Source organism: Phocoena phocoena, chromosome 7 (assembly GCF_963924675.1).
Source record: "Phocoena phocoena chromosome 7, mPhoPho1.1, whole genome shotgun sequence".
NCBI lineage: Eukaryota > Metazoa > Chordata > Mammalia > Artiodactyla > Phocoenidae > Phocoena > Phocoena phocoena.
In genome coordinates, this window is record NC_089225.1 from 99857525 (window position 1) to 99882160 (window position 24636).

General features: G+C 39.0%; 1 protein-coding gene across 1 annotated transcript in view; it reads right to left on the reverse strand.

Moving 5' to 3' along the window:
* The window catches only part of FARSB (phenylalanyl-tRNA synthetase subunit beta), a 66556-nt gene that overhangs the window by 4313 nt on the left and 37607 nt on the right, over positions 1-24636 (reverse strand). Inside the window, exon 16 of the mRNA XM_065880033.1 lies at positions 16617-16772. Within this exon, the coding sequence (XP_065736105.1) occupies positions 16617-16772 (156 nt within the window). The remainder of the gene's footprint in view (positions 1-16616; positions 16773-24636) is intronic.

A 24636-nucleotide genomic window follows, 5' to 3' on the forward strand; every position in this document is an offset into this window, starting at 1 on the left:
CACAGTTTCTTTTTGCCCCCGTCTTTCTTTTGGAGTAATATTATAGGCCCAAAGTTTGGATAAGCTTTACACATAGAGTTATTCCTATAATTTTGTGAAGCATCGGAAGTAGAAGCTTAAGGCGGTAACTGAGCAGACCCTTAATCTGAAAGCTCCATGGTGTTATCAAGCATGAGGCTTAATTCCTTAATCTTTAAAACCCCTGCCATTGGCTGTTTTCAACTAATTCATCTGGTATTTTATATAATCCATCTCTAAAAATCATCCACTCATACAATTTTACTTTTCCCTTTCTTCACATTACTAATACATACTTTGGGGTTCGAATCCATATACTGTAACTGCCTTCAATCTGGTACTTTATCAAATTTTCCATAATAAAAAGAACAAAATTAAAAGGAGGGTGGGGAACACTGGTAAAGGAATGTCAGTGTATCCCATACACCACAGCCAATAATAGAAGCTATCATCACGAGCTTTAATAAAAGTAACCACACATAAGTCCCCAAATTCAGGGACGAAACACAAAATGCAGAATTATATAAATATAGTAAGCCACTGGGCCAACAGAATGTGTTTTAAATCTGTTCTAAATAACTGATGATGTATTATGGGGTGGGAGCAAGGAATAATCACTTAATAGGCTGACTCTAGGGCTGGCATCTACCCAAACCCTATCCTTTCCTCCCCCGAGGCCCTAATTCTAATACAATTAGATACATATAAAATTATCCATTCCACCGACCAGTAACCCATCCTAGGAAATCATACAAAGGGAAAAAAATAAAATAAAACCCAGTGTTCCATTCTGGAGTGAAACTGACAGAGTAGGTGGCCGGCCAAGAGTAGAATGGCGCTGCAATTATAATTTCCCACGCAGGACTTTCTTCTGGTCTCCTACCACTTTCTGAATATGTAGTAACCATAACTAACTATGCCACCAGCACATCAACCTCACTTTCCTTTTCTAAATAATGTTAATTTAAAGGAAAAAACAAAACAAAATATAAGGCTTAAAAAAACCCCCCAAAAACCCGACCACACACTTATAACATGTGAGCAGGGTATCATTCTTAAGGGTGGTTGTTCTCTAAGTTTTAGAACCAGGAGTTTTGGAGTGCCTCAGTGGAATGAGGGAGCACCCAGGGCGGAAAAGGCACAATGAAGATAAGACACGAACTTATAAAAAGAAAAGGTTTAGGAATATGAGGAGGAAAAATTGGCATAACTACCACGATATAAACACACACAGTTTTTTCAGATCTTAGTACACTCCAGGTTGGAAGAGAAGTTCTCTGCAAAGACCATTTAATTTGTAAATGGAGACTGAATAATTTCCAACTGGTAATATAAAACACCCATTTTCCCCCAGATATATACAAGTCTTCACCTTATATCTGAAGTGAAATATTTATGGTACCTAAAGTCTTTAAAGAGAGGGGACCTAATCCCTTGAGTTTAATGGCTATCTTTCATCCCTTTCTAAAGATCAAAAGAAAGAAAAACCCCTTACACAACTTTACAGTGCTAATCCCAACACACCTGCAGACTTCGTTAACCCTTAACGCGGAGGCAACTGGACGGGAGAGGAGCACTGGGCCCACCTACACCCACAACACGGACGCAGAGCGGGAGCCTGCGCTCACAGGAGGAAGCCCTTAGGATCTAGTTTAAAGTCTGATCTTAACTATCTGTCTCTCATACACACGTACTCATATTTCATAACTTGAAGAGGGTCAAGAATGTTAGGAGAGGGGCTTCCCTGGTGGTGCAGTGGCTAAGAATCCGCCTGCCAATGCAGGGGACACGGGTTCGAGCCCTGGTCCGGGAAGATCCCACATGCCGCGGAGCAACTAAGCCCATGCGCCACAACTACTGAGCCTGTGCTCTAGAGCCCGCGAGCCACAACTACTGAGCCCGCACTCCTAGAGTCGGTGCTCCGCAACAAGAGAAGCCACCGCAATGAGAAGCCTGCGCACCACAGTGAAGAGCAGCCCCCGCTCGCCGCCACTAGAGAAAGCCCACGCAGCAACAAAGACCCAACACGGCCAAAAATAAAAACAAATAAATAAATAAATAAATTTATTAAAAAGAAGCAATATAAGCCCTGAAAATTTATATTAAAAAAAAAGTTAGGAGAACTTAAACGTGATACATCTAGTTGCAATTTTAAATCCGTCTCAATTTTAATTTGTGTAAAACCAAAGGATTTTTAACTCTAGGTTAACAAGTGCCCTGTCTATTGGCTTGTTTTGTAAAGTCCTATTCCAAAATAATGCCATCATATCCTACATTTGTCTGGCATTTGAATCATTTCCTCCCAAATTTTCACATTTCTTAAATGTTCATAGGACAGATACAGAATAACAACTCAAAACTAAAAGGTATGGAGCATCATCCTGCCTTCCTGGGTCAATAAAATGGGTCTTTCCCAGTCTTTCATCTGATAAAAACCTTTAAAGGACAATTTCTCCAACCAAATATGAGCAATGTATTATCAATACTTTCTCCACAGTTATAGTAAAATAATAAAACAACAACAATAGAGAGACTGTTCTAGGGCTAATTAAAGGAAAGAATGGAAATGTGGAGTGTTTGAGACTGCATCTGTAATTTCACAATTAGTTAACCTACTCAATTGAGACCTTTGGCCAGCACAGAATAAACATAACCTCAAACATGTCATTATCATAGATGTGCTGCAGTTTCAGAATTAAACTTCAGCAGACAAGTAGGGAGTGTAGAAGAAAAAGAGAATAATGAGATTGTGAAAACAAAGTACGCTGCGTTCTACTCATCTCCTTCCATCCCCAGTAAAGGGAGTGACTTGGTCCCAGTGCAGCCCTGGCCAAGCCCCAAGGACAGGCAAGTTACAGATGGAAAAAGTGAAGCACAAGGAGATTAGGGGACTTGCCTGAGGCAAGCAATAGCATAGGCCAGAGAGTGAGCACCTCTGTGTGTGGCCCCAAGGCACAGAAGGCCTAGGGAATAGTGTTTTCAAACTTGCAGTCAAGCTGTCCATTTCATGTTTGCAAACCTCCTCTGGTTTAAAATTAAATAAACAAAACCTTTAAAAAAAAAAGACTGACAACCTCTAGCCTTAGGGCATAACCAAGTATGCTCTACAATATTGTTAACACACCATGATATAGACAAAACCTAGAGCTTTCCAGGGAAGACAGAACTACATTTTTAAAAATCCCATATAACACAGGCATCCTTAAAGAATAAGTTCCAGATTCCTGAAACAAGACTGGAATAATTTAAACAGATAAATAAGCACCACAGTGACACCATCTAAAACGGCGAAGAAAAAGAGCTGCTACATTAGACCCTGCAGCAGAGGCTGCTCCTGAACCATTTAAACTCCTGCAGAATCTTAAAACTAGAAATGACCCTGGCAGTGATGTTGTCCATGCCTTTATTTCTAATATGAGAAAATGGATACCAAAGAGGTTAAGAAAACCATACAGCCAGGTAACAGCAGAGCTGAGAACCCAGTTCCTGATTGAACCCCAGTCTGTGACTCTTTTATATAATGCTGATTTTCTGAAGGGCAGACCTAGTATGTACCCAGAGGGTACTCTGGAGAGTGATCACCCATTCCAAAATGCTGTCCCAACTTCTTATATCTGCCTCTCCCAACAACCCTGTGGTACAGACAGGACAGACATTATCATTCCCATTTTACAGATGAAGAAACTGGCATAAAGGGATTAAGTCCTAAATCACATGGGCTAACACAACAGAAGGACCTGACCCAACACACAAGAGTTACGGTTACCGTATCACAGTTGATCATGCCTCCTAGGGCTCAACAAAATGTATTCTTCCTTTTTTTTTTTTTTTTTTTTTTGCGTTATGCAGGCCTCTCACCGCTGTGGCCTCTCCTGCTGCGGAGCACAGGCTCCAGACGTGAAGGCTCAGTGGCCATGGCTCACGGGCCCAGCCACTCCGCGGCATGTGGGATCCTCCCGGACCAGGGCACGAACCCGCATCCCCTTCATCGGCAGGCGGACTCCCAACCACTACGCCACCAGGGAAGCCCCTCCCTATCATTTTAATCAACTTAGTTTATAATTCATGTTTATCATATGCCATTATATTTATATGTAGTAGTCTGCCAAATTGTTCTTGAAGTATTTTATGTTGGAGTTGTTTCCAATTATCCACTGTTACAAACAGGGCTCCTGTAACATATATGTTACTTGTTGCTCTTTTTTGGTTTCTTCCTTTTGCCAAAGGTAGACCACACAAGTAAAACAATGCCAATTATTGTATAGTTCAATGACATACCAAAATGTTAAACAGTGGACTTCTAGCAATGGTAGTACCAACAAACCACAAACTTAATATAAGATTATACTGATCTTATTTTGTACAGCACTGATTTTAAAAAAATTTTCCCTTGCATAGTACCCACTACTTACTACCTTTTTTTTCAGTTCCACTGGTGGGGGGAAAAAAAAAAAAAGCATCAAAGCAGCTCAGGAAAATAATTCCAAGAGGAGATCTTTGTTCAGAGAATGCAATTCACAAACAAGCTAGGGGCCTTTAGGGATTAAGAGAATAAGCAGAAACCCTTCCCTTCTGGAAGAAGAGTGTCAAAGTGTAGTGGCTGCGAAAACAACATTGATAAAATATTTTAACAGCTACTGATGAATACTGGACACATCAAAACAGGTCTCACAGAACAGACAACAGGAAGTTCTGGAGACATTTAGAGCAAGGCATTTAATCTGATATTTCTGCTCAACTGTTTACTCTTTAGGGCTGGCTTCAACATCATTCAAAAGAAATAAAATTATTGTAACTACAGTCACACGGTTTATTGTTTAAAGAAAGGCAGGTAATTAATGTCTGCCTATTTGCTAATATACTGGGCCATGCTGCTGTTTCCCACGTTTCTTCTTTCACCTCTTCCAAACATGCTCTTTTCACATAAGGAAGTGTGTGTGTGTGGCTGTCAGCTGGGTGTGGTTTCAGAAGATGGAGAGGTTTTTCTATTCCACTAAATTTGCCCCACCCTTTTTAAAGCTAATAACCTGACATTTTCATAAAGGGACCAAATTTTTCTCCTTTCACAATGAGAAAGAATGCCAAAAATTAAAGCATCTCTTAAGTTCACACTAATATGTATCAACTGAACTTCAAGTCAGATGCTTTCCTGAAAAGAAAATTTTTTTAAAAAGGGCAAAATGGGAACAATGAGAGTACAGGGTCATGAAGAGGGAGGAGTGGAGGAAGGAACAACTAAGACGCAAGGCTGCAAAGATGCAAGTGTGGAGGGCTGGTGTCTGAAGGCGAGCTGCCGGCCTTGTATGTGGCCTATTTGGCCTAGAAGAACCCTCGGCAGGAAGACAACGTTCCTGACCCACGACCCACCAGGACCAGCAGGTGCTCAGAGGTATTTCCAGGAGGGGGATGGGTTGCCCACGTCACCCAAGTGACTATTGGCATTTATTTCTCAAGCAGGTGGAGATTAGGCCAAGCTATTGAACACTAATGTAAAGCAAAATAATCCATCAAGATCAAAACCACAACTGGGACCTCAGTGAAGTCCGATGGTCTGCCTATCATTTATGTAAAAGTAGCAGGAATGCTTTAAATGAATGTCAATCTGTGGGATTCCCGCAATGTTGTAATATACTGAAGACTGTCTCTCTAAAGGCAGCATAACGGGGAGGGAAGAGATGTGCTGGCAGATGAAAGAAACTCCAGAGAAGACAGATACCTAACGGGTGTTCGGTTAAGGTTCTCCCTCCCCACTGACCCAAAGTCCACAGTAAAGTATGCATTTCTAATCTTTAAACAAAGCAGACTGTGAATTAATATAATATTTTTAAAAATCAGTGCAAGCCTTAGTTATTTAAGGCTTCTACAGTCTTGCCTGATAAAAAGAAATACTGGGAATATGTTGGTCAAAATGTACTTTATTTTGTAGAATATTTTCTAAGTACAAAAATAACTGAAGACAAAGCTTAAACTGTTTCTAACAATCATGTTATTAGCAATAATACTGATATTTTGAAACAAAGATGGATAAATAGGTAATAATGTAAATTAATTAGGAACCAAGATTGTCAATGTAAAGAAAAAGAGCTAACTATAAAGACAAACGTATTAAGTAAAAATCCTCTAATCCTGAATATAAATTGGAACTACCCATATGAACTCAAGGCTTTTTCTTTAAAAAAAAAAAAAAAAACTTTTTTTAAAAAGGTTTTCCTCTGCGTACTAAAAAGTCCTAGAAACAATGACTCACTCAGTAGCAACGAGCAACCTTAGCACCTAATTGTGATCTAAATTTGATTTCTCACTAAAAAGAACCAGGGCCACTTGGCAATATAGCTGATTCCAGGTCTGAGGCAGAAACTATATAAGATGAGCCCAGAAATATATTTCCTATATTATCACCCACATCCAAAAAAGCATCACCATATACAACTATTTTCTCCCTTTCATTTTATTAAGAACCTCCCTACCAATAAAAGCTTCTCAAGACTTAAAGCCTTCTCCTTCCCTTCCAGAATAATCCAGCCCTAAAGGGGCTGAGGAAGGAAGAAATCCTCTCACTCAAGTGTGGGCACTGGGTGTCAGAGCTAAAGGGGGCAGGGAGAGCATGCACAGGTGAGAGGGGAACAGCCCCGAGAGGGCAGTCAGAGGCTGAGAGTGAGTGATGGGCAGGGCAGACACACAGGGGACAAGATGGAGTTTAGCTACCAACAGGAGCAATGAGCAAGTAAGTGAATAAATTATGAACCATGGGAACCAGGTTTCTCACTGTTGGAGGAGGTACAAATACAGAAGGGGAGAAAACTGGAACGAACCCTAAGGTGTTGGACTGGAATGGAGGTATTGCTGTGGGCTTATGGTCTTTAAAATATGTATAGATATAGGAGTTAGTATATGTATGTGTCTGTGTGCAACTAGAACCCTACATCTGGACTTGTAGACACTATTCCCCACTAAAAGGAACCAGGATGGAGAAATGGGACAATGGAAAGATCAAGATAAGCCTTGAATATCTTCTTGTGCCCAAAGCAAGAGAGTGCTAATAATAATAAAGAATAATAGGAACATGTTAAAAAGGATACAGAAGCCAGCTTGAAGGGACTCCCACTGGCCAAAGTGAGGACAACGTGAGAATCAGAATAATGGATTAAGATACACTGAATAAAACAGGAAATAATGAATCCATACTAAGATATATAAACAAATAGGAAGACTGATTAGGAACAGAACATTTACATAATTTCAAAGTTCCTCTCCACAAAATGTTTATTGATGATAATGGAGAAAGGAGTAACTTGACAGTAAAGAAGCCTAGCAGACACTAGTCCGATCAGGTGATTAAGTGAACATTATTCAGCTATAAGTGGAAATCGGGTGCCACTGATAGGATGCATTGAGAAGAGAGCGTTACTTCTGCAACATTCCTCCAAAGTTGCCTAACTTGAATCTAGAAAACCCCAAATTGAGGAACACACTACAAAATAACTGGCCTATAATCTCCAAAAGTGTTAGGGTCATGAAAGTCAAGGAGAGACTATTCTAGAATTTTCCAGAAGGAGGCTAATGAGACATGACAGCTAAAGGCAATAAGTGATTCTTTGATATAAAGGATAATTGATAAAACTCACCCAGGGTAAAAGGATTAGATGGGGTCAACATTAACGTGAATAATATTTTCCTGGTTTTGACGATTATATTTTGGTTATGTAGGACAATGTCCTTGTTTGTAAGAAATACACACTAATGTATTAAGGGGTACAGGTTGGCAATTTATTCTCAAACAGTTCAGGCAAGTTTTTTGTCCTGCACCTGTTTTAATAAGCTTGTAACTGTTTCAAAATTTTAAAGTTAATAAAATGGGGTTTACATTATAGGAGTTTCTTCCATCAATTCTCAAAAAAAAGGGGAGGGGGTAAAAATTATTGCCCTCATCCTACACCTTTAAAGAAAAGGAAATATTAAATGTGAATACCTCAAGGGGAAAAGCACATTTTTCAGACAGAAGCACTTATTTATCAACCCTACCTAGAAATGTATTCAATATGTGTACCTCTTTTTCTCTCCACCCATCCATACTTTTAATCCTTCTGGATTAAAGCTGAATTGAATGTTTAGAGGGTTAATATCTGTACCAGAACACATCATTCTCTAGAAATTCAGAGGAGAGCGGTCGGTGCAGCGCACCAGTGTGCCAAAACCAGGGTGCTGCCAGCGTGTAAAGCTGCTCCTCCCTGAGGAAAACCAAACTTACATACCTAAGATCAGAACTGAGTAGTGCATTCAGACAATAACACAAAGCTACAGTAAATAAAACAGCGTGGTGCTGGCACAAAAACAGACATATGGATCAATGGAACAGCACAGAGACCCCAGAAATAAACTCACACACCTATGGTCAATTAATCTTTAATAAAGGAGGCAAGGGCTTCCCTGGTGGCACAGTGGTTGAAAGTCTGCCTGCTGATGCGGGGGATGCAGGTTCGTGCCCCGGTCCGGGAAGATCCCACATGCTGCGGAGCGGCTGGGCCCGTGAGCCATGGCCGCTGAGCCTGCGTGTCCGGAGCCTGTGCTCCGCAACGGGAGAGGCCACAGCAGTGAGAGGCCCGCATACCGCAAAAATAAATAAATAAATAAATAAACAAACATAAATAAAGGAGGCAAAAACATACAATGGAGAAAAGACAGTCTCTTCAATAAGTGACACTGAGAAAACTGGATAGCTACGTTAAAACAATTAAATTAGAACACTCTCTAACACCATATACAAAAATAAACTCAAAATGGATTAAAGACCTAAATGTAAGACTGGATACTATAAAACTCCTAGAGGAAAACATAGGCAGAACACTCTGACATAAATCCCAGCAGGATTTTTTGGATCCATCTCCTACAGTAATGGAAACAAAAGCAAAAATAAACAAATGGGACCTAATCGAACTTAGAAGCCTTTGCACAGCAAAGGAAACCATAGACAAAATGAAAAGACAACCTACGGACTGGGAGAAAATATTTGCAAACAATGCGACTGACAAGGGATTAATTTCCAATATATACAAAAAGCTCATGCAACTCAATAACAACAAAAACAAAAAAAATGAATAACCCAAACAAAAAATGGGCAGAAGACCTAAATAGACACTTCTCCAAGGAAGACACACAGATGGCCAACAGGAACATGAAAAGATGCTCAACACTGCTAATTAGCAGAGAAATGCAAATCAAAACTACAATGAGGTATCACCTCACACCGGTCAGAATGGCCATCATCAAAAGGTCTACAAATGGGGCTTCCCTGGTGGCGCAGTGGTTGAGAGTCTGCCTGCTGATGCAGGGGACACGGGTTCGTGCCCCGGTCCAGGAGGATCCCACATGCCACGGAGCAGCATGGCCGCTGGGCCTGCGCAACCAGAGCCTGTGCTCCGCAACGGGAGAGGCCACAACAGTGAGAGGCCCGCGTACCGCAGAGAAAAAAGAAGTCTACAAATAATGTTGGAGAGAGTGTGTAGAAAAGGGAACCCTCCTACACTGTTATACTGTGGGAATATAAATTGGTGCAGCCGCTATGGAAAACAGTATGGAGGTTTCTTAAAAAACTAAAAATAGAATTACCACATAATCCAGCAATCCCACTCTTAGGCATATATCCAGAAAAGATGAAAGCTCTAATTTGAAAAGATACATGCACCCCAATGTTCACAGCAGCACTATTTACAATAGCCAAGGCATGGAAGCAACCTACATGTCCATCAACAGATGAATGGATAAAGAAGATGTGACATATAAATTCAGTGGACTACTACTCAGCCATAAAAAGAATGAAATAATGCCATTTGCAGCAACACGGATGGACCTAAAGAACACTAAGGGCTTCCCTGGTGGCGCAGTGGTTGGGAGTCCGCCTGCCGATGCAGGGGATGCGGGTTTGTGCCCTGGTCCGGGAGGATCCCACATGCCGCGGAGTGGCTGGGCCCGTGAGCCATGGCCGCTGAGCCTGCGCGTCCAGAGCCCGTGCGCATCTGGAGCCTATGCTCCGCAACGGGAGAGGCCACAACAGTGAGAGGCCCGCATAACACAAAAAAAAAAATAAATAAATAAAGAGATGCATGCTACCATATATAAAATAGACAAACAACAAGGATTAACTGTATAGCACGGGGAACTATTTTCAGTATCTTGTAATAAACTATAATGGAAAAGAATCGGGGGGAAAAAACCTGAGCAGTACAAATCACCCTAAAAATCCTCTCAACTTTCAGGATTTGGGTCCTTGAAACTGGAAATGAACTTCTTTTGCATCTCTTTTTATTTGGGCCATAGCCTTTTCTGTAGAATAGTGGAAGCCAACGTCTAGTTTGGAAGCAGGAAAAAAAGGAGTACAAGGTGTTAAATAAAAATACCTTTCTCTCTCTCTCTCTTTTGCCCAGCACATACAGTTAAATTGAAACAACTCCTAAGTATGCATTAAGTCACAGCATACATTCTCAAAGCGGAATGAAAACTGGTTCTTGGCTGGGGAGAGGGGGTATGAAAAAAAATCTTATATTACAGTGGTTTGGAGCCCTCCAAAGATGAACCCTACTTAACAAAACTGTACTCCTCAGTGTTCAGTTCGTCTCACTGGGCTGTCTTGGGCTTCACAGAAGCAGCACTGAAATGGAAAACATAGCAAATGTATGCAAGATCAGTGCTCCACAACTGTGGCGACAGATAGCTCTGATCCGGTGACTGGAAGACTTTGTATCAAGCGCTCAATTGCAAGGTCACGTTAAGAGTGACCTGCATGTGCCAGGAATCACCACTGGCTGCCCTGTGGACTCTGTTTATGTGTGCTCTTGAGAGCTTCCCTGCATAGTTCAGGCTTTGAGAACTAAATAAAAAGTTTCTAATTTAAAAGGTTATTATTCAACACATCATTAACTACATCAAGTGCTGGAAAGAAAAATGATCAGCAATATCTGACAACCAGCTAATTAAAAGTTATCTTCTCTTATCAAGGAAAAGTTAAATTCACTAAAAATGATTTTAAGAAATTAATTTTTCAATTGTTTTACTTCTGCTGGAAAAGTGGCTTTTGAATGGTTTTAAAAAATTTTTGGTTACAGTTATATATTTAAATTGCCAATTGGCATATATAATGATGCACTACAATTTATATAAGTATGTAACATTAAAAGCTATGCAGTAGATACAAAGTTAAACGTTAGTAGTTTTTTGATTTAACTCTCTCTTTTTTTTTCTGTCTGCACCACTAGGCTTGTAGGATCTCAGTTCCTCGACTAGGGACTGAACTTGGGCCACAGCAGTGAAAGTCTGGAATCCTAACCACTAGGCCACCAGAACTCCCTAATTTAACTCTTAACTTAAAAATGTTTACTTATTCGTAACCCTGAATTGAATTTTAAAAATAAGGTTTATACTTTTTATGTATAAAGCAAAGCTATACATAATAAATATGTAGTATACCAGTGGTATTAACATTTTACGGAGGGGCAATTAGGAAAAAAGTCTAAAACCTTCTTTAAGGGAGAGATAATAAAAAGAAGCTGAGGGGTTTCCCTGGTGGCGCAGTGTTTGAGAGTCCGCCTGCCGATGCAGGGGACACAGGTTCATGCCCCGGTCTGGGAAGATCCCACATGCCGTGGAGCGGCTGGGCCCGTGAGCCATGGCCACTAAGCCTGCGCGTCCGGAGCCTGTGCTCCGCAACGGGAGAGGCCACAACAGTGAGAGGGCCGCGTACCGCAAAAAAAAAAAAAAAAAAAAGAAGAAGTTGAGAAATACTGTGTTACAAGACCTATCAGATGGGAAAGTGAGCTAAGTCATTCAAGTGGGACGTGCTGTGGAACACGCACTCCAACACTGAGTACTGAAACGTCAAGTGGGTACCAAGGCACATCAAAAGCACGAGGTGGTGAGCATGAGTGGAGAGAACTTTGTCTCATACATATAAGAGAGAGTGAGGCAAGGAAATAAAACACACTCGAGAACAACACAGGGCTACGCGAATCATGATAGCTGCTGAGGCTTTAATGGGCACTGTGGCCCCACGTCATCCCGCTGTTTTGACGTATGGTGATCACTGCAGATGTGTTTAACATTGCTCTTAATAAAGCCTTCAAAGAAGGTAACAAAAATTGTAGTATTTGAAAGCTTGCCTCAAACACCGAAAAAAACCAGAGAATCAGGGGATTAAGGACATTTTTTACACAGTATAGTAAGGTCAGAAGCTTATTAACTTCCAAACTTTTTTTCTTTTCAATGTGGTGCCTTAACAGAGTCATGTCTTTGCTGATGGTAACTAAAAATGTGGAGACACTATACAGATCCCCCTTTTTTCCAGCCTAGACTTTTTGTGTATATCAGACCATAAACGGCTCCTGTACTCCAGCAAGCTGTTCAATACTTATTCTTCTCATATATTTCCAAGCTCATGTTACACTAAACACCAGTGTGAAGGCTGGGGAGACATCACAATTTCACCCGTACTTTTTAGCATCTGAAATCTTTCACAGGTGTCCTGAAAGAGGAAAAAGGTCATGACCTACAGGTCAAGTCAATGATCATTAGGTGATGCTGTAACAGAAGGTATCTAAGTAACCTCTGTGGGTACATATGGTGCAGGATTAAATGTGCCTATTACTTACAAGGTTATTTTTCATTTCACAAAATGAATTTTGAGCAGCATGAAAATTAGAATTGTCAAAACTAAAAGTACTAAAACTTCTGTTTTTCCATCAGGAATCTTGTCTCAGGTTAAACTGACATTTTCCATAGATTTGTGAATAAACAAAACTGAAATAGTAACAAATTCAAGGGGAAAAAATACACACTCAAGTCAGTGCAGCCAATCGCACACAAAGCCTACTACCTTCCCTAAGAAATTATTTTCGCCACTGATTTGCCCAGGAACCACATAACTGTTCTAAACACAAAAATGTTGCAAATTTTCCTTGCCCAGAAGTGGTTTTGAAAAGGATAAATGCATTTTAACATACATAATTTAGTTTGCAACAAACCACAAAAACAAAGGGAAAGAAGTCTGAAAAAAAGCACATACATATGCTGTAATGATCCGATCAAATGCCACTAAAACATGATGAGTTGTTCCAAGTGTTCAAAACGCTCTACAGTCTGTTAAAAAGTTAAAGGTTCTTCTTTCTTTTTTCTACTCAACGACTGCCCTTATTCTATCAGCAGTTTGGCATTCTAGCTCACCTTGTGTTCTTAATTGCAAGGGCGCTCAGCAAATAAAAACTCTGTGAGACTAAGTGACCATGGCTTCTAATTGTGGCTGCAGTCACAGGACTTGGGAGTGCTTCTCAGAGATCCACAGGCTGCAGAGGGCTGCTGTCTGCATGAGAAGCCAGGTTACATGCCAATGTCAACAGAACTCCCTGAGATCAATGTGATGATCAATGAGATGAGTTTCCAGGTTTCTCTCACAGTGGACAGGGCCAAGTTTCTCAAAAGGGAATCAAGTTCTGTTCCACTCTCTACCACCAAACAAAGCGGCACAAAACGAAGTCAGTGGTGTTCATCAGAAAGGACAGAGAGAGATTAGGTATATCTGCCAATGAACTGACATTAGCAAGACTCTCTGGTGAACAGACTTAGCTCAATTATAATGGCAAAGCCACCACGGACTTTTAACTATTAAAAGGTAAACCATATGCCAGAGTAATAGAAGACAACTCAGTAATTAAGAATGACAGGAAATGGTAGCTCTTAATCTGTTTCTTCTTGACTTTTTTGATACTCTGAAGACCTTTTATTGAAGCAGAAAAAGCTTTATGCAAAATAATAAAATATGCAAAATAACAATAAATCTGAGGAAACGATGTAGCTAAACACGCCCTAGCAACCAAATTCCTGTGTAGGGATTTACTTAGGAGATATATATATATATATATATATATATATTTATATATATACATATTATATATCTATTAAATTTTAGATGAAGAACTTATACCAACTTTACTGCTGACTTATTTTGACAAGCCACTTCTTTAGGTCTTGGTTTCTTTAACCATTTAAAAAAAGGTAATCATATTTGTCATTATGTAATCAAAACAGATAATTAAAATATAACATTACAATATTCTATTATGAGAGCCAAAGTAAATTCAAAAGTAAACACAAGATGGCCCCTGTCCTCATACAAAATCAAACACCAGTAACAATTTGGCCTAAAAAACTGAACATGAAGACCTACAACCACATCGTAAGTGGTTACAGTTTATGAATGTATTTTCTAATTTGAAAACACACACACACACACACACACACACACACACACACGCACTCCAAGCCAAAATGATAGACATTTACATATTAGGGATATTAAGTACTAAGTATTATATTGTTTTGGTGCTAAAATATAAAATGATTAAAATTATAATATCATAGGTTTAGAATGATGAAAATAGAACTTAAAAAAAAGATCAACACATATGAGCTGTATCATAAAAGGTTCCGAGTGGCACAAACGGTTCCAAGTGGAACTTTTCCAAATGCTGAATGCTGTAGCTTCTACCTTCATAAAGTTTCTTAAATCAGTCTTCTCCTCGGTATAGCCTTGGCCAACATTCAAAGTCAAGCCCTTATTCTCACTATAACACCTTTCAACCATTCTCTTCCCCTCTACTCTCCATGCCGCCCAACCTACATAATGCTGCCAGATTAATTCCTTCAAAGTACAGATCTAATCACATCACTCACTTAAGAAAAAAAAAAAAGCAGCAGCAGCTTCAATATTTTCCAGCTAATTAGCTACAACTCCTTATTCTAGCACTCAGGACTCTAAATGTAGTCCCAAGCTTCTTCCTCACCCTGTAGTCAAACCGAACTGCACTAGGCTATGTTTCCCATCATTTTTTGCCTTTGCTCTGGTGGTCTGCCTTGCTTCCCACCTATTCCTTCGAAGGCCTATGTCACTTTTCAGAAACTCACTAACGCTTTCCCATATGCTCTTAAGAAACCGCACCATCTCCCTCTTTGGAAACTTCAAGGCACTCGCCAAGCTGGTATGCAGTGGTCATTCCCCCTGTAGGTTCCTTGACAGCAGGATCTGTGTCCTACTTATTCTGTCTTCTTGAAGCCTGTCTCATGACAGGGGAACTTAGAGGCTTCTGAGAAATATGTCTAAGGAACTTACTGAGGCAGGAGAGTCATTATATTAAGACACTGGTCTATGGCTTCTAGAAACATCATTAATATAAAAGTTACATATAAAAGTATCATATCCACAACAAATTATGCTCCAATTTACCATTTCAGCTCTCTGCAACCTTTCAAGTAAGAAAAAAAATTATATCTCATATATATGACATAATCTGTTTCAGGAAACAGAGTTTTATTCAGCTAATCTCTATATGAAGTAAAATTTCTGAGAAAAGACTCTGTATAGAAGGTTAAAAAAAATGTGTCACATCAGCTTTCAGGCTGCCATTAACTTGGATGACCAGATCTTAAAGCAGAAATTCTAGAATAGTCAACTGGTGAATGAGTAATGTAAAGCCACTATAAAGACAGGCAACTTGGTCTTGTGGAAAGAACAGTGGGAGGCAGGCGCCCTGGGGTCCCCATGTGTGACCCAGCCCAACTCACTTGGCTTGCCTATCCTTGGCTTCTTCACTTGTCAAATCAGGGAACTGGACTTGATGAACTCTAAGACCCAGTTCCAACACTCTAAAATTCTATAAGCATCACACATATCTTCACTGAATGATTACTAATGAGAGATGTGGTAGAAAATGATAACTCCCTGCAATATTTAATCTTTCAATTTTATAAAAAAAAGATAACTCCACAAATCTTCAACCTAAAAAGGCCATATATTTAGGGTTACTGCATTTTCAAAGAACTTTCCAAATTAAAAAAAAAAATTGAAACAATAATAAAAAACCATCTCTGAGGACCAAGAAAAATACAACTAGGGGAAAACAAAAATATGTCCCCCCAAACCTCACACCAGTATAAGTACTGCTAAATAACACTTTGAAAAAAGTGAACGTTCCAATAGAAATTTAAGATGCCAGATAAAGTTATAAAATTGTCAGGTAAACAGTGGAAATAAAGTGGTAAAATGTTTCTTTCAAGTTGTCTGTGGATCTCTTATCTAATACTGATTCAAGCCATAGGGATATGAAAAGCAAAAATTTCAGGATTCCTCAAACAAGAAACTAGCATTTTAGGAGTATATATACAATTTAGTTAGCCTAACTTCCAATGTCTCTCTTTTTTCCTCTTTTGCCTTAAAGGCTTCAGGCAGGAGGCTCTGAGCACAAGTCATGAGTTCTGGTTCTCTCAGCTTCCAGTTTGGATTGTGGGTTGACCATGACTTGATGGTGCCAGTAACTAGGGGTTACCAGCACTCAGCTGGAACAAAAGTATAATGTGTGGCACTACAAGAGCTCTGAAAAGCATCTTCTCAAAATACTGGAGGGAAAAAGGATATTTCTAGAAAATACTGACAATTAATTGATATGAAGCTCTATCTCCCACCTCCCCCCTAAATCAAAACCAAAAACACTTTATCACAAATAGGGCTTCGCCTCTTCATTATGGGATCATTGACTCTTGACTCAGCTGATCTGTCTCACCTTCTGATGCTCTGATCACATATCCTCCCTTCTTTTCGCCAGGAGGCACATCAAGTAGCTGCATGATTCTGTCCAGAAGCCCATGGATTATCTCAAACCCAGGATTCTTGTTGTAATAAACAGCACAGAGATGCCTGTAGTTTCTTGCACCTACATCTGAAAAAAAATAAAAGAATTGGTCACAAGGCTACACTGACCATCACTTAAGAAGCTGATTTACCCCAAAACATAAACTCAAGCAAAATCAACAAAAAGGGAAACCAATTAGGAAACATAGACCCAATCAAACTCAGAAAGACAAGATAAGATGGTTTTTCAACCATTAAATTCCCTGAGGTGTTTTTACTTGGGGGAGATGCAGAAAACCCTCAATGCTGGGCCAGGAACAGTAAGGCTTCATTGTGGTACGAACTGGTAAAAAATTTAGCAACATTTTTCAGAACCTTAAAATTTCATACTCTTTTATTTACAATACTATCCAAAAGAAATAATTCTAAATACAAGAATGGATTCATGTAGAAAGATATTACTTCTACACAAAGCGTTATTTCCAACAGTGAAAATCAGAAACAACCCAAATTGGGAAATGGCTACGTAAAGTACAGCACAATCACTCAGCCGAATACTAGGCAGCTAAAAGGCATCTTTATGAAGATTCATCATAATAGAGCTAGCTTACGACAGTAAACATAACAAAAAAGGAGGCCACAAAGTTCAAAAAGAGTCAAAACTAAACTATATCGTCTAAAGAATATCCACAGGTTGGACAACTATGAAGCAAAGAAGAGAATGACTATCACAAAGGTTAGCATAGTGATTGCTCTGTGTAAGGGAAGGTAGTTTTGATGGGGAAGGGGCTTAACGTGGATGGTTACACTAGTGTTTGCTTTATAATCTTTTTAAACTGTTTATGTCATATATACACATCACAATTAAAACAGGGAAAAAAAAGCAATTTATGAAGAATCACAGCTATGTAAATATAACCACAAGCCAAAAAACTCCATGCACAGGAAAAAGAATGTAAAGAAATATACCCGAATGTTAATAGAGGTTCTGTTTGGGCAGGAATATTTTTTTCCCCATTTTTCCTTGATTAGTATATTTTTTCTACTTTGAAAATCAGGACAAACTTACACAATGTAATATTTTTTTTTAAATAATTGCAATAATCCAAGTGAACTCTAATAGGTGACTAGATAAACTGGTTCACCCATACAATGGAATACTACTCAGCAATAAGGGAGACTTGATAACTTTGAGGAATCTCAAGGACATGAAGCTGGATGAAAGAAGCCAGTCTTAAAAGGCAATATAAGTGGACAATATAAGTCCATTTATATGACATTCTGGAAAAAACAAAAGTATACCAACAGAGAACAAGATAGCGGTCATCTGGGGTTAGATGTGGGGGAAAAAATGTGACAACGTGGGACATGTGGGTTTTGGGGGTAACAGAACTGTTCTGTATCCGCAGTGATGGTTACAAAAATTTAAAACTCATTTTAAAAAAAATATCCTTATTGGAGTATAATTGCTTTACAATGTTGTTAGTTTCTGCTGTATAACAAAGTGAATCAGCTATACATATACCTATATCCCCATATCCCCTCCCTCTTGTGTCTCCCTCCCACCACCCTCCCTACCCCACCCCTCTAGGTGGTCACAAAGCACTGAGCTGATCTCCCTGTGCTATGCCACTGCTTCCCACTAGCTATCTATTTTACATTTGGGAGTGCATATGTGTCCATGCCACTCTCTCACTTCGTCCCAGCTTACCCTTCCCCCTCCCCGGGTCCTCAAGTCCATTCTCTACATCTGCATCTTTATTCCTGTCCTGCCCGTAGGTTAGTCAGAACCATTTTTTTTTTTGAGATTCCATACATATGTGTCAGCATACAGTATTTGTTTTTCTCTTTCTGACTTACTTCACTCTGTATGACAGACTCTAGGTCCATCCACCTCACTACAAATAACTCAATTTCATTCCTTTTTATGGCTGAGTAATATTCCATTGTATATATGTACCACATCTTCTTTAACCATTCATCTGTCGATGGACACTTAGGTTTCTTCCATGTCCTGGCTATTGTAAACAGTGCTGCAATGAACATTGTGGTACATGACTCTTTTTTGAATTATGGTTTTCTCAGGGTATATGCCCAGTGGTGGGACTGCTGGGTCTTACGGCAGTTCTATTTTTAGCAAAACTCATTTTTAAAGAAAGATATGCATAGCGTATGAAGACAGACTCAAATTCAGTGGAGATCATTTAACTTTTTAACAGGTAGATACACTTGTGGCCCTTTAATAAATTCTGGAGGAGACCACTGCTCTACACAAACAATGAATGAATGTTGGCTTCGTTTTGCCTTTCAAATCAGGAGAAGAGAAAGAACAAACTAATGTCTATCTGGGAGAACAAACTGAAAATAAAAAGCTGCTTCATATTAGCATGTATTGAGCAAAAGTTCTTCCACAGACTTATTCCCATACTATAATTTGCACAAAATATAGAATGTCTTTTGCCTTCCAGATATCCAAATAAACAAATGAGTATTTTAAAACACTGTACTTTACTGCTAGTAATATAAAAGTTAGCCAATAAATGGGGTAAAAGGAAAGGGAAACTTAGTATCCAGAACTTAGTATCTTTCTATCAACCTATCTGTCACCTTAATTCTCAAGACACTCATGTAAGCTAGGTTTTATTGTATCTATAAAGTGGATAGGGAAAATAAGATGGGGAAAGAAAAGTTCAGAAAGGTTTTGCCCAAAGTCAAGCTAACTGCCTGGAGAGAACTGTAATTAATTACACAGCTAGTAAGTTACAAAACCAGGATTTGACCAGGACTGTCTAACTCTAAAATCCATGCCCTCTCTACTATACAGTAGTAATCTCTAACTCTCTAAAGGATTTAGATGAGATCTCTAAATCTCGAAGGGATTTAGATGAAAATAAACAATATAAGGGCAAGCTTATGTATGAATATATTCTTAGTATAGTCGAAGATGTGCATTCTTGAAATGTTTTTGATATGATACACAGATGTTTTCATTTTCAAAAGTTTTCATATTTAAGAATTGTAGTCAAGCAACTGAAATAAATTATTTTTAGAAGTCAGTTAACTAAAGTTTCTAGCCATCAACAGTACTGTAACTCATGGGAAGTACATTCTGAGTTAAACTTTGGACTGAACATACATAGAGAAATAACTGTTCTTGCCATGTAACATTTCTTAGCACCCACTATGTTCAAAGCACTCCACTAGAGGTCAAAGCCAGCATACAGCCTGCACAGACTAAACCCTCAACAATTATTTTCTGAATAAATGAATAAAGCCTGGAAAGGAAGCTAAGCATACACCAAAAAATCATTAAACAAGGCCAGGACAAGACAGTGGCCACATTCTAAGTCAGCACAAGAGCCAGCTGGTGTCAGAAAGTGAGTACTGTGCCACTGTCACTCTCCATCATTTCCATGTGCAAGAATAAAGTAATCTGGTAACTAAAAGCTATGATCGGAGGTGTCGGAATAAAGATTAATACTAAAACCAGGCAGGCATCAAACATCACTAAATCAACCACATGCATTAACTAAAATGAGGGGCCTGATTGCTCTGTAGGAACACACACACACACACACACACACACACATACACACACTCTCTCTCTCTCTCCTCCTCTCCCCCTCCCTCCCTGCTCAACCCCTCTCCCCAGCCCCCTTCCCTCGAAGGGAAAAAAATGAAATGAAACAAAACTAACTTATCCCTTTCACATTACGGACTTGCTCCTGGGCACCCCTGCCATGTGGTACCCATTTGTTAGTGCCACATGCTTCCACTTTAACACACAGACACGTACTGAAACCACTTTGTAGTCCCATTTTTGCTGTGAGAGAAGAGTCCAACAGAAATGCCATCATTCAGAGAGCTTAGCAACACAAACTGGAAGCTCTATTTTGGTAACCTTTGCCTTGGAATACTTCTGTCCTGATCTCCAAATTATGTAAAACCTGCCTTTCTGATTAAGAGGAGCAACATCTGGTTTAAAGACTTAGAATTAAAAAAAAAAAATTAAGTGATTTTGATGATCAGAATAATGAAGTTACAATAAAAAATACAAGACTTAAAAAAATTATACTCCATTCAAGAAAGGTTTCAGGATGTTGACAGCACACGCATATACAATAATGAGCTATATATTTTTAAACTCAATTTTGCAGTATTTTAAGGAAAGGCCACTGACTTTTAGGGCTTTATACTAAACCCACCATAAGAATTAGATTAAATACATTATTTAGGTGCCCCTCCCAGCTCCCACCACTGATTGGCTGGTTTTTCACATCTCTCCCAAGTGCTACCATTCCCTCTAGACTTGCTTCCTCACATCTTGCTAAGACATTCCCTCTGAATTAGCTGGATTGAATTAAAAGAGAAAATAACCATACACTCAGTTCCACCCAGAATTTCTCCTTGGAGAAACTGCTAGGCATAATAAAATTCCCACTTCCTAGTATTTTGCACTGAGAGACCATATTACATCACAGGAAGTTCACTGACTGCATGCCTCAAAATAAGAACTATTTAAATTTCATGTCAAAACTAGGGTTTGTTGGAAATGCCTCAGTTCTTTATAACTCAGTTAACAGACCTCTTGTGTCATGCCATCAAACAATTCTGCTTTTTAAATAGGCCTGCCAAGTATGTCAGCCTAAATTACCAGTGTCTTTCACAGACTTCAAAGTACTGCCTGGAGAGGCTGATGTAAACCACCCAGAGGAGGGGTGGCTGGCTACGATTCTGGAAGCTGAAAGAACATGCCAAGTGATTTTATAAAAGAAGAAAAAAGGGCTATGTGATGTCCCTTAGTAAATGACTATCACATACAACTCAAATTTTTCGAACAGCCTTCTGCTTAGTGTAGATTCTCTCTCACCAAAGTACCAATGATTAAAAGCAAATTAGGGGTGTTAGGCAATGTTATCGTTAAGTGGCACAGAATGCAAAAGGATAAGAGTCTTCAAGAGAAGCTTTCCATCTCTATTCTCACATTCACCAAGAAGCCCAAATGAAGATGCTAGGAGAGGGCTTCCCTGGTGGCACAGTGGTTAAGAATCCACCTGCCAGTGCAGGAGACACAGGTTCAAGCCCTGGTCCAGGAAGATCCCACATGCCGCGGAGCAACTAAGCCCGCGCACCACAACTACTGAGCTTGCGCTCTAGAGCTCGTAAGCCATGACTACTGAGCCTGCATGCTGCAACTACTGAAGCCCACGTGCCTAGAGCCTGTGCTCCACAACAAGAGAAGCCACTGCAATGAGAAGCCCACACACTGCAACAAAGAGTAGCCCCCGCGCACCGCAACTAGAGAAAAGCCTGCATGCGACAAAAAAGACCCAACGCGGCCAAAAGTAAAATAAAATAAATAAATTTTAAAAAAGAAAAAAAAAGATGCTAGGAGAAAGCCTACTGGGAAACCAACAGAGCTCCCAGGGCAATTGGTGGCTGTTACTGAGCTTGAGAATAATAGCCTGGCCAAGCTCAGAAAATGAAACAAATCACTTTGATTTTTAGTCTATTCCATCTAAAAAATTTCTTTAATATTGGTACCCATGAGACTAGTATAGCTTATATTACAAATTTTACTTATCTTCAGAAGAAATTCAGAGTAGGCCTAATGATTCACAAAAGCTGTAAGAATCCTGTCAAGACATAGACTTTAAAAAATTAGATCTAATATGGGAGAACAGGAACCTTTACACACTCTTGGTAGGACTGCAAATTTGTAAAATATCCTTTTTAGAAGAGAATTTGACAAGGTAGCAAACATATAATATGCATATCTATGGACTGACCAATTCAATTTCTAAAAACACATATTTGTATAAGGGTACGAGGATATTCATTACAACAGACATATTTTAGCAAAAACCTGGTAACAATCTAAACAGTCATCATAATAGTTTGAGTCAATAAATTACAGTATATCCATAAAATGAGATACTGTGCAGCCATTAAAAAGAATGAGGTGGACAGAATGTGTTCATCGGAAAAAAGTACAGAAGACAGAAAAAGCATAATCCTATTTGTGTAAACACCAGAAAGAATTTACCTGTATCTGTGGCTATACAGAGAAATGTAAAACATACGGTTGCATATGCATAGAATGTCTGGCAACTAATTCTAAGAGTAGGATTCGGGAGAAGTTGGATATGTGTATTTTTTTTTTTAATGTGAAAACAACAGAATTACTCTTAATACATATTTGTGAAAGTTCTTAAAGATATTACAAATACATTTTCAATTTTAAAAACAAACATAATAAAACCTAAGAACAATTTTCCTTAAAACACTTCTATATTATGGCACTGAGGTAAAGACTTTTCTTCTTTTAAATAATGCTGAAAGCCAAGAAACAAATGTGAGGAAAAATCTATGACCTTCTCAATGCATGAAGGAAAAGGTTACATCCTTGTGGGTTGGCTTTTATTTCGTTAACATGAACCTGGAATGGATTTTTATCTATTAAAAAAGTACAATATTCAATGCATGACAGAGCACATTATACTCATGTTAGCAGATCTTAACTATGTGAACCAAACGTACTAAAATAACTTTCTATATTAAAAATGATGGTATTCACACAGTTAAGATGCCATCACATATGCGAACGATGCTCCTTCAAATACTGTTAATGTCAATGTTCCTTACACCCATATTTTTTGGATTATTAATTGGAAATTCTACATGCCAAAAACATGCAGTGGTAAAATTAAACTAATCTAGACTGATGACATAAGCTCTCTTCAGAATGCCACATTCCACATGTGGATGTGAGATAATCTTCCATTATTCAGTGGCTGCAGAATTAATGGACAATTTCTCAGAGCTGAAGTATTTTACAAGCTCATAATGAAAATGCTTTCATTGAGCTTTTTATCAAGCAAAGAATTATACAAAAAACTACGAAGACTGGGCCCCTAGAGTTTAGCAGGTTACAAAATAAGACAGATACATGAAAGGTACAAACCGAGAGCAAACAGAAGGAACAAACCAAATCATAAAAGAACAGCGAATTAGCTCTGTTCTATGCAGCCATGGTGGTGCCAGGAGGAGAAAAGAACAAGTATCTTAAATATACTTAAGTTAAAAAAAAATAACTTTAAATGTAAAAGTTTAAAAAAAATTCTAGATTTCCCTATCCAAACTAGGCAAGGTAAGAAGTAGATCTTTCAGATTTAGAAAAGTTTCAGGGAGAATGAGAAATTTTAGCACCTATTTAAGCAGCAACTTGGGGGACAGAGGAAAGGTGGCTTGTTCCAGGGCTGCAGCAACGCTCTGGAGACGCAGGAACAACCTGAGCAATACAATAATTATTAAAACCCAGCAGTTTTAAAATTATTAAAATGCAGTAGTTAAAACTAAAGGGCAGTACGATTATCGGGGTTCTCCACCGATAAATGTCAAACTGACAACTGGATGACTGTATCATGCTAAATTTAAAACACCCTATATACTTGCTTTACAAAGCCAAAGTAAGTCTTCCTTCTTAGGCTATCATTCCTTTTAAACTTAGATTCAACCCCATGATGCATTTTCTCCTGCCATTTTTGTGAGCTTTTAGGCATCCTGGCAGCTTCAGTGACCACTGTGGAATAAACTGTGATGGCAGAATTCAATCTGCGTTTAATAAAAAGCCAGAATGCTGGACTTCGCAAAATATAGTTGCATTTCTGGGCATGAAGATTAGAAATTCACAACTGCTCCTCTGAAGTAATTTTTTACTATTTTGTTGATACTTTCTCCTCAACACTGAAAAGACAAACATAACAACTGAAACCAACCAGTTACTCACACAGCAGCCTGATCTGATAGCTTCTGTACAGCTTCTACTGGACTTCCTTGCTATAATAAAGCTGAAAATTTACCCCACAGCAGAGTCTGCATTCAACTTCTCGTTCCAAAGATACCGCCACTCTGCCCAACAAAAGGTATGAATCAGCTTTGTCCCTCGAGTC